This window comes from Bubalus kerabau, chromosome 23 (genome assembly GCF_029407905.1).
Source record: "Bubalus kerabau isolate K-KA32 ecotype Philippines breed swamp buffalo chromosome 23, PCC_UOA_SB_1v2, whole genome shotgun sequence".
NCBI lineage: Eukaryota > Metazoa > Chordata > Mammalia > Artiodactyla > Bovidae > Bubalus > Bubalus kerabau.
The window spans coordinates 28485580-28497078 of record NC_073646.1 but is presented as its reverse complement, the minus strand read 5'-3'; the positions used below and the strand labels follow the sequence as shown (position 1 = coordinate 28497078).

The 11499-nt window shown below is 43.7% G+C and overlaps 1 protein-coding gene across 1 annotated transcript; it reads right to left on the bottom strand.

Moving 5' to 3' along the window:
* Positions 1 to 6589: 6589 nt before the first annotated feature.
* AHSP (alpha hemoglobin stabilizing protein) lies at positions 6590 to 7920 on the bottom strand. The gene is made up of 3 exons (XM_055562247.1): positions 7407 to 7920; positions 7174 to 7248; positions 6590 to 6932 (listed from the first exon to the last, which is right to left on the bottom strand). The coding sequence occupies exons 2-3, from the start codon at positions 7246 to 7248 to the stop codon at positions 6729 to 6731; spliced, it is 279 nt and encodes a 92-aa protein (XP_055418222.1). The 5' UTR covers positions 7407 to 7920; the 3' UTR covers positions 6590 to 6728.
* Positions 7921 to 11499: the final 3579 nt, after the last annotated feature.

Genomic DNA, 11499 nt, shown 5'->3' with positions numbered 1-11499 from the left:
GAAGACCTAAACAGACATTTCTCCAAGGAAGACATACAGATGGCCAAGAGGCACATTAAAAGATGCTTACTATCACTAATTATTGTTACAGAAATGCAAATCAAAACTACAGTGAGATATCTCCTCACACTGTCAGAATGGCCAGCAGCAAAAAATCTACAAACAACAAATGCTGGAGAGGGTGTAGAGAAAAGGGAACCGTCTTGCACCGTTGATGGGAATGTAACAGCCACTATGGAGAATACTACAGAGGTTCCTTAAAAACCTCTGTTTTTAGGTTCATATCATAGAACCTAAAATGATATGACCCAGCAATCCCACTACTGGGCATATACCTTGCTGCTGCTGCTGCTATACCTTGAGAAAACCATAATTCAAAAAGGCACATGCACCCCAGTGTTCACTGAAGCACTATTTACAATAGCCAGGACATGCAAGCTACCTTAATGCCTATCAACAGAGGAATGGGTAAAGAAGATGTGGTACATATATACAAAGGAATATTACTCAGCCTGCTGCAACAAAAATAGAAATGAGTTGTTTTTTTTTTCCCTCCTGAAAAACAAGGAAATAAAGAGAACAGTGAACAGGCTAGAGAAGAAACATAAAATGGCCTGAAAGAGCTAACCAATCTTAGTTTTATTTTAACTGTTACTAATCTGTAGTGCGTATAACTAGATTTGTCCATCTCAAAGCTTACCTCCTATCATCCCTAATATTATATAAATTACCTCCTGCACCTGGTATTTCCTCTCCCTCACTCTCTAGCAGGTCACCACTTATAGCTGTTTGCATTTCAGAAAGAAGGTTGCAGGCCAATAAGCCAGAGATGAATGGACCCAATTACGGGGCTGTTGGACCCAAGTACCAGGTCACATGATGCCAAAAGTGACTGTTTTATATAATGCCCACAGAAGAATGCAAAACCTTCACCACCTTGTTCCTTATCACATACCCTGGACTACAAGTTTCCACCTATAAAACCCCATGTAATTCCCCAGGAAGGGGGACACAGTTCTTGAGGTGCTAGCCTATCGCGTTTCTCTTTTGCCAGGCAAAATAAAGCTACTCTCTTCTATTTCCTCCAAACCCTATCTACGTATTTCTATTTGGCCTCAATAGACAGGTAGCCAAGATTTTGGGCAGCAAGCTATCAAAAGAAACAAAATTGGGTCATTTGCAGACATAGATGGACCTAGAGACTGTCATAAAGAGTGAAATAAGTCAAAAAGAGAAAAACAAATACCATATACCGTATATTAACACATATGTGTGGAATCTAGAAAAGTGGTACAGATGAACCTATTAACAAAGCAGAAATAGAGACACAGATGTAGAGAACAAATGTATGGATACTGAGGGGGGTGGGAAGAATTGGGAGATTAGGAATGACAAGTATACACTGCTATGCACGGAATAGCTAATTAATAAGAGCCTGTTATATATTGTGGGGAACTCTACTCAATGCTTTGTGGTGATGGGAAGGAAATCCAGAGGGGTGGGGATATATGCATACACATGGCTGGTTCTGTACTTCACTGTACTGCAGAAACTAGCGCAACACTGTGAAGCAACTATACAACAATAAAAAGAAGATCCTAGATGAGTCATGCATCATTTCTTCTTGTTAATTAATTTACTAGAGTATGCTGTGCTTAGTTGCTCAGTCATGTCTGACTCTTTGCAACCCCATGGACTGTAGCCTGTCAGGCTCCTCTGTCCATGGGGATTCTCCAGGCAAGAATACTGGGGTAGGCTGCCATGCCCTCCTCCAGGGGATCTTCCCAATCCAGGGATCAAACCCAGGTCTCCATAATGACATAAAATAAACTGCAAATATTTAAAATATACAGGCAATAGAAGAAGTAGAGGACTTTCTTAGAATGATGTCAACAAGACAACAGTAAGGAACTTTCTACCATCTGTCCCCACCCAGAAACAGCAAATTGATAATGATATAATTAAGATAATGATATCCATAATTATAACTACTGTATATATGTATTTATATAATTTTAGTACATGAAAGAAAATAAAAGGCTTAAAAAAGTTGATTTACAATGTTGTGTTAGTTTCAAGTGTACAGAAAAGTGATTCAGTTATATATATATGTGTATATATATATTTTATTTCAGATTATTTTCTCTTATAGGTTATTAAAAAATATTGAGTATAGTTCCCTGTGCTAAACAGTAGGTCTTCATTGGTCATCTATTTAATATATAGTAGTGTGTGTATCGGAGAAGGCAATGGCACCCCACTCCAGTACTCTTGCCTGGAGAATCCCATGGACAGAGGAGCCTGGTAGGCTGCAGTCCATGGGGTCGCTAGGAATCAGACACGACTGAGCGACTTCACTTTCACTTTTCACTTTCATGCATTGGAGAAGGAAATGGCAACCCATTCCAGTGTTCTTGCCTGGAGAATCCCAGGGACGGGGGAGCCTGGTGGGCTGCCGTCTATGGGGTCGCACAGAGTCGGACGTGACTGAAGCGACTTAGCAGTAGCAGCAGCAGTGTGTGTATGTTAATCTCAAACTTCTAATTTATCCCCCCCTTTTCCCCTTTGGTATCTATAAGTTTGTTTTCTACGTCTGTGAGTCTATTTCTGTTCTGTATGGAAGTTCATTTTTATCATTTTCCTAAGAAAATGATTCCAAATATAGGCAATATTATATGATTTGTCTTTCTCTGTCTGGTTTACTCCACTTAGTATGAGAGGCTACTGAATTGGGAATTCTGGGTACCATTTCTACATTCTTAGAGACAAAATAATACATCTGGCTGGTGTGAGTTGTATTTGTTGCTGTTGTTCAGTCTCCCAGTTGTGTCTGACTCTTTGAGACGCCATGGACTGCAGCACGCCAGGCCTTCTGGTCCCTCACCACCTCCCAAGTTTGCCCAAGTTCATGTCCATTGCATCAGTGATGCCATCCAGTCATCTCATCCTCCGATACCCTCTTATCCTTCCGCCTTCAATCTTTCCCAGCATCAGGGACTTTTCCAATGAGTCAGCTGTTCACATCTGATGACCAAAACACTGAAGCTTCGGCTTTAGCATCAGCCTTTCCAATGAATATTCAGGGTTGATTTCCCTTAAAATTTACTGCTTTGATCTCCTTGCTGTCCAAGAGACTTTAGAAGTCTTATCCAGCACCACATTTCTAAAGCATCAATTCTTCGGCATTCTGCCTTCTTCATGGTCCAGCTCTCACAGCCGTACGTGACCACTGGGAAGACCATAGCCTTGACTAGATAGACCTTTGTCAGGAGAGTAATGTCTCTGCTTTTCAACACACTGTCTAGGTTTGTCATAGCTTTCCTGCCAAGAAGCAATCGTCTTCTGATTTCTGAACTTCTGGAGCTGTATTTACTCCTCACCTAATCAGTAAGCCTGGGAATGCAAAAGGCATGGTAGTAACAGCCCAGAAGACCATGGTTAGATGTGTGCATGTGTTTGGGTGTTTGTGTACCTTGGGGGATGAGAAGGCAGAGTTGTTGTTAAGTTGCTAAGTTGTGTCAGACTCTTTGAGACCCCTGGACTGTAGCCCACCAGGCTGATCTGTCCATGGGATTTTGCAGGCAAGAATACTGGAGTGGGTTGCCATGTCTTTCTCCGGGGGATCTTCCCGGATTAGGGATTGAACTCGGGTCTCCTGTATATGGCCTCATAATTCCAAGATGACTCTTACATTATAGGCACCATAAATAAACCAATAGGTTGTACTAACTGCTGCTACTGCTGCTGCTGCTGATAAGTTGCTTCAGTCGTATCCGACTCTGTGCGACCCCATAGACGGCAGCCCACCAGGCTTCCCCGTCCCTTGGATTCTCCAGGCAAAAACACTGGAGTGGGTTGCCATTTCCTTCTCCAGTGCATGAAAGTGAAAAGTGAAAAGTGAAAGTGAAGTCGCTCAGTCGTGTCCGACTCTAGCGACCCCATGGACTGCAGCCTACCAGGCTCCTCCATCCATGGGATTTTCCAGGCAAGAGTACTGGAGTGGGGTGCCATTGCCTTCTCTGAGGTTGTACTAAAGAGCCAAGCAATTCAGGGGGGGCCCTTGCAACAAAATTAAGAGTATGGAAGAGGACCATAGTGTGGATGAGGGATTCCCTCTGACTTCCTTTTAGCAGCAGTAGGGAAGACACCTGGTTCCTCAAATTTTTCTAACACCATCTCTCATCATGCACCTTCTTGCTCACACCTCTCTGACATACCTCGTTCCTTTGGAGCCTTGATTTTTCTGAAACAAGCACCTTTCTCGGAGCTGTTGTGCTGGCCATTCCTGCATTGAGGCATACACTTCAGATAACTTCCTGGATCTAACCCTGTCTTCTTTGAGATCTGTGTTCAAATGTGGGACTTCCCTGGGGGTCTAGTGGTTGAGACTCAGCAATGCCACTGCAGGGGGCGCTAGTTCCATCCCTGGTCTGGGAACTAAGATTCCGCATGCCTTGCAGTGTGGCCAAAAAAACAAAAAAAAGTCACCTTGTTTGCTGGTGTTACCTAAACACTCAGTAAAAGAAAAAAAAAAATCACACTCCTTGTCTACTGTCTCCTTTATAACTGATTTCTTCACCCTGGCAGCGCTCACCATCTGACATGTTATATGTAGTGTCTTCAGTTAGTGTGATAATTTCTAGGTCCATCATATTTCCTTGATTTTAAAATAGCGTTTGTAGGTATGTGCCTCTTGCTTTCAGGTCAGAATTCAGGTTACAAATAGCAGAAACCTCCTTAACTAAGCTTTGAAGTCTTCTGTTCTTAACAATTCAACAGGCAGGCTGTTAGAATCCTTTCTTTTGTTTTCCAGAAGGTGGCACTACAGCCCATTTGTATTTTCTCCCTTGGCCTGAGCACCCTGTGTCTACTAGGGCTCACTCTGGCAGAGGTGCCTGGCAGCAGAGTACAAGGAAGTATGGGTTTAGCCCTTGGGGTTCTTGGGGTGCCCACAGTTTGTAGGGGTTTCCTTGGGTGAGGTTCTCCAACTGGTTCATGGGCAGACTTCTTGCGGAAGTGCTGGAGCGGACAGCAGGAACCGAACCATTAAAGCCATGGTTCTTATGTTTCCTTCCATGTTTTCCTCTCTCCCCTCAGTTATGGAGATCCCTCCTCAGAAATCTGGGTACTGCTAGAGAGAAATGGGCTTCTCCAGTTGGAATGTGTGCAGCTAGGAATGGGAGGCAGTCACTCACCCCCTCGCGCTTCCCACCCACTCTGTGAGAGGGGTCATGGCTTTCCACCTCCTTTGCCAGAGGGGGGCACCCCTGCTGCTGTGAAAAGCTCAACGTTGGTGGAGTCGCCCTGGGGAGACAGGCCACCTTGGCAAGTTCCTTCCTCTCGCCTCCAGACTCATCCTTACCTTGCTCTAAGGACATGCTGATGTCCCCTCCAGGCAGTCTGGACTTCCACAAAGTCTCTCTCTCCAGAAGGGTCTCTTGGTCTCTTCCCAGTTTGCCATCTCCAGGCTTCACCCCTCCATCCTCTGCTCCCTTGTGACCAGTGGAGATAGAGGAGATTTGTATCTTCCTTGGATCTGCAGCCCTTACTGAGGTCCTATTTGTTAATTTTCAGATACACAGGTGGGTTAGAAACCTCCTGGGCTCCTTGATGGAGTGTGCAGAGGCACTTTTGTTCCCTTATGGATGTTTACTTAGTTGTTTAAAAAGGGAGAGGGCGGACTTCCCTGGTGGTCCAGTGGCTGAGACTGAGCTCCCAATGCAGGTGGACTGGGTTTGATCTCTGGTCAGGGAAGTAGATCCTACATGCCACAACTAAGAGTTTGCATGCTGCAACTTAGACCTGGCGCAGCCAAATAAGTAAATCTTTTTTAAAAAAGGAGGAAGGGGACAGGGAGGAAAAAGAGGAGCAACTTAACCACCGGCTATATGCCATCATCACATCATCTGTCTGTGCTGATATTTCTAACTCCAACCCATTACCACATAGATTATTCTAGCCACCCCCCACCTTGCTTATCCCTAAATTCCCACTCCGACATTGAGAAACTCAACTCCCATTATCCACCGTGTATTTACGCCTATTGTTCAATTCCAATGAGCATGTGCAACAGTATCAGAATTATTAACCAGCACTAAAGCACAGTGCTTGCATGCAATTATTTGTGGCTTAGTCTTATAGATTCCGTCATTTCCACAGTCCGATACGTTAGTACATTTCATTCCCCAACCCCCTACAGTGACGTTGTCTCGTACTTTTGTCATAGTTTAATTCTCTTGTCACACGCTGCAGTGTGAGATAAACAAGACTGGGAGATTCCAAAAACTTTCTTCTAGACAGCATGTCACAGGACCATGCTTTCTGGTGAGCCTCTATCTCTTTTTTGTCCCCTTCCCTGTCCCTCAGCACTTACTCTTTAGAGTTTGTCGGCTGGCCCCTCCTTCAGGCTATTTTAGTACTTCCCAGTGGTTACTTAAGGCTGCAAACCTCTGCTCTAAGGAGTCTGATCTTCAAGACCATATTTAGGAAGCAGGGCTGAAGGAAAAGGGACCAACTGTCTCCACGATTCAGGGATCGGAACCAAAGAAGAGCCAATGAGCCAGGAAGACCACCACAACCAGAACTGGTCTTTATTGAGGTGTCAGGGTGCAGCAACACCATGAAGGAGCAGAGCCCAAAGACTAGAACACAGAGGCAGCGTTTGAGGGTTTCTTAGACTTGCAGCCTGGGTCTCTGGGCTAGGAGAAAGGCAGCGTGTGAGGGGCTGCTCACGAGGACTTCAGGAAGTTCCTATATTTGTCCAGGAAAGAGGCAGACAGGGTATTGAGCTCTTGCCGAAACTCCTGCAGAGCCTTGTCCTGCTCCTGTTGCTCTCCCGACAGCTGCTTCTTGTAATAGTTGATGTAAAAGCTCACCCAGTCATTCACCACAGTCACCATGGCTTCCTCAGAGACGGCAGGATCACTGAAGACCTGGAGGGGACGTAGGGTGGGGGGCGATCAGAATTTGGCAAAGGAGACCCGGCTCAGACATGTGATTCAGGAATAACCACCAACTCTGACCTCCTTTTTGCTCTGATTTGTATTCCTTGTCTCTCATGGTTTCCATCAAGTCCACCATTACCCTCCCCGTTCCAAGTTATTCTCCTTTCTCTGTCCTTGCCCACCTCCCAACACTTCAGGCCTGTCCTCTGAAACAGAGCACCAGGCTTACCTGCTGATTTAGCAGGATGTTGAATTCCTTTAATCCTTTGGAAATGAGATCCTTATTGGTCTGAATAAGGGCCATCTGCGTGGTTAGAGAAAGAGATGAAATTTAAATATCCTTTTCTCCCAATCTCCTCACTCCCACCCGAGGATCCCTGGTGCCCTGCAGGGTCACTTCCCCTACACCACCTTTCTGACCCTGAACTGCCCTGAGATCACATTTCTCCCCAGCTGGCTCACCTTCAAGTCCAACGGTGCTGTGTAGGTCTCAGCCACACTTTTCAGGTTCTGGCTTTCCCTCTGTGCCAAGCTAGATGTAGACAAGGGGTCCAGTGTCAGCCAAAGAGGGAAACGCCCTGCATTTCGGTCCTGAGGGAGGGTGATATGTTAACCAGGGGAGGGGAAGGAGGGAGAGGTTCCCCTGAAATTAGGAAGATAGCAAAGCCAAGAGAACAGATAAGTGGGGAGACCCAGAAAACCACATCAGGGACAGCCTTGCCCTCCCTGCCACATCCCAGAAGCCAGGTTCCAAAGGCTAACAAAATTAACAGTGACTGATCCCCCATTGCAAGACAAGCACTTTAAAAATCATCCCCCTACAAGTGATGGCAATTATTCTTCCAATTCATAGATGATATATTCATAGCAGCTAACATTACAGTGATGATTTGCACGAGGCATTGTTTCAAGCAAGTATTAAGGTATTTATTCTTGGGAGTTCTCTGGAGGCCTAGTGGTTAGGATTCAGAGCTTTCAATGCTGTGGCCTAGGTTCAATCCCTGGTCAAGAAACTGAGATCCTGCAAGCCACACAGCATGGCATTAAAAAAAAAAAAAAAAAAAAAACAAAAACCCTCACAAAGTATGTATTCTTATAAAAGCTTCCATTAGGCCAGTTCCAATAACAGTCATAATTTTGCAGATGAGCCATTTGTAAGATGGGAGGACTGGATGCTACCAGGCTGAATTCCACTGGAATGGACACACATTTATCTTATTCTCTACCATATCATCAGGTACTTGACAAAGCAAAAATACCCTTTTTCATCTTTAAAAATATTTTCCTAATGTTTTCCATTTTAATAGATTTTTTCAAATTTCTAAATCACCATATACTAATTGAAATAAATGAAACATTATAAAAATACACACTGAAAAAATGGATCATTTTTGCTCCTTCCCCCGACAAAATAGCCAACATTAAAGAGATAGGTATTTTCCGTCACATCTTTCTCCATTCAAAAACCAATGTTCAGGGACTTCCTTGGTAGTCCAGTGGTTGACTTTGCCTTCCAATGCAGGGGTTGTGGACTTCATCCCTGGTTCAATCTTTGGTTGGGGAGCTAACATCCCATATGTCTGGAGGCCAAAAAATGAAAACAGAAGCAATTCAAAAACAATAACAAATTCAATAAAGATTTTTAAAATGGTCCACATAAAAAAATCTTAAAAACAAACACCAGTGTTCACAGGCACCTGTACACTCAGTTTGTTGATATGCTTTTTGTTTATTCCATTATCTTAATTAACATACAGCAAAATTAACTTCCTTTTGGTATACAATGTATGGATTTCAATATGTAGATTCATGTAACTACTACCATAATCAGGACACAGAACATTTCCATCACCCCCCAAATTCCTATGTGCTCCCCACTCTGATCCCTGGTGGTTTAGTCGCTAGGTTGTGTCCGACTCTTGCAACCCCATGGACTGTAACTCACCAGGCTCCTCTGTCCATGGGATTTTTCAGGCAAGAATACTGGAGTGGTTGCCATTTCCTTCTCCAGGGGATCTGCCCAACCCAGGCATCAAACCCAGGTCTCCTGCACTGCAGGCAGATTCTGTACTGACTGAGCTACGTGGTAGTCCCCTCTTATCCCTAAACCCTGCCAACCACTGATCTATTTGCCATCACTACAGTTCAGTGTTTTTGAGGACGTCAATGCAGGAGACCCGGATTCGATCCCTGGGTTGGGAAGATCCACTGGAGAAGGGAATGGCTACCCACTCCAGTAGTCTTGCCTGGAGAATCCCCATGGACAGAGGAGCCTGGCGGGCTACAGTCCATAGGGTTACAGAGCTGGACATGACTGAGCAACTAACACACACTATGATGGAATCATACAGCATGTAACCTTTGAGACTGTCTTCTTTCACTCAGAATAATGCCCTCAAGCTCCATCCAAGTTGTTGCGAGTAACAGTGAGTGAGTTGTTCCATTCCATTGCTAAGTGTGTACTGCAAGGATGCACTGCTGCTGCTAAGTCGCTTCAGTCACGTCCGACTCTGTGCGACCCCATAGACGGCAGCCCACCAGGCTCCCCCGTCCCTGGGATTCACCAGGCAAGAAGACCGGAGTGGGTTGCCGTTTCCTTCTCCAATACATGGAAGTGAAAAGTGAAAGTGAAGTCGTTCAGTCGTCTCCGACTCTTTGCGACCCCGTGGACTGCAGTCCACCAGGCTCCTCCATCCATGGGAGTTTCCAGGCAAGAGTACTGGAGTGGGGTGCCATCGCCTTCTCCAACAAGGATGTACTAGATCTTGTTTATTCATTGACCCACTGGAGGATATTTGGATTGTTTGCAATTATTGGTAAGCATCAGTAGAATAGCTATAAATATTTGTGTACAGGTTTTTGTGTGAGCGTGTTTTTATTTATTTAGGGTAGAAAGGATTTGTTGCCACAGAGAGGAATAATCGCAATGCAACCTGACAAAGAACATGTATACAGAATTTAAAATTAACTCTGATAGTTCAATAAGATAATGCAGCTTTTTAAATGGCCAAAAGATTTGAACATGCACTTCACAAAGAAGATATGCAAATAGCCAATAAGCACATAAAGAGATATTCAACACTATTACTCACCAGGGAAATGCAAATGAAAGTTACAATGTGATACCACTACATACCAACTACAAGGACTAAAAGTTTAAAAGACTGATTAAGTGTTGGTAAGGATCTGAGAGAACTAGAATTCTCATACATTGCAAGTGGGAGTGTAAAATGAAAAGTCTGAAAGATAATTTGGCAATGTCTTATAAAGTTCAGCATACATTGACCACATAACCCAGCAATCCCACTCCAAATGGAGTTAATAAGAAATGACCATACAAGTCTACAAAAGTACTTGCACGCAAGTGCAAATGTTCATAGCAGCTTTATCACAATAACTCAAAACTGGGGACAACCCCAAATATCTAATAACCAGTGAGTACATATACAAATTGTGGCATATTCATACAATGGAATACTACTCAGCAAGAAATAAGAAACAGATTAATCAACAGATGACTCAGCAATAAAAAGAAACATGCTGTACTCATGACAACATGGATGAATCTCAAAATCATTAGGCTGAGCAAAAGAAGCCCAAGCATAGAAGACATATACAGTGGAATTCCATTTCTACGAAATTCTAGAATAAGCAAAAGTAATCTATAGTGGCAGAAAGCATTGTCAGTGGTTATCTGTGGCCAGAATACAAGAGTGGAGCTTAAAATGCAAATGTGCCAAAGGGAACTTTTTTAGATAGAAATATATATCTTCACTATGATGAGCATTCTCATACACTGTTAGTAGGAGTGTAAGTTGGTAAGGTTTTTTTCTTTTTCTTTTTGTTTAGACACATGGGCTTAGTAGCTCCAAGACATGTGGGATCTTCCTGAATCAGGGATCAAAATGTCTCCCACATTGGCAGCCGATTCTTTACCACTGAGCCACCAGGGAAGCTCCAGTATGATTTTTTTAGAGGGATAATTTAACAATACTTGTTCAAATTTTAAAATACATAGGGCAGGGAGGGGAGAGTGAGATGAATTGAAAGAGTATCATTGACATATACACACTACCATTTGTAAGACAGATAGCTAGTGGGAAGCTGCAGTATAGCACAGGGTGCCCAGCTGAATGCTCTCTGATGACCTAGAGGAGTGGGATGGGGTGGGAGGGAGACTCAAGAGGGAGGGGATATACGTATACCTATAGCTGATTCACGTTGTTGTACAGCAGAAACGAACACAACACTGTAAAGTAATTATGGGGAATCTTTATAGAAACTGGCACATTCATACCAAGGTATGACTTGCAACTATTAAAATAATGAGACAGCTACACATGTGCTGATACGAAAAGGTATCGAAGATGTTCCATGAACTACAGTTAGGGCAGGCTACCTCAGGCTGAAAGTATGGCAGTGGGCATTAAATATTAAACTATATTTCTCTCTCTCTCTCAAATGGCAAACAGTGTTTACCTCTGGGCATTGACTGGTATCTGTTGAAAATGGAAAGAGGGATAAATGTCAAGGGAGAATTTGACCTTCTCCATCT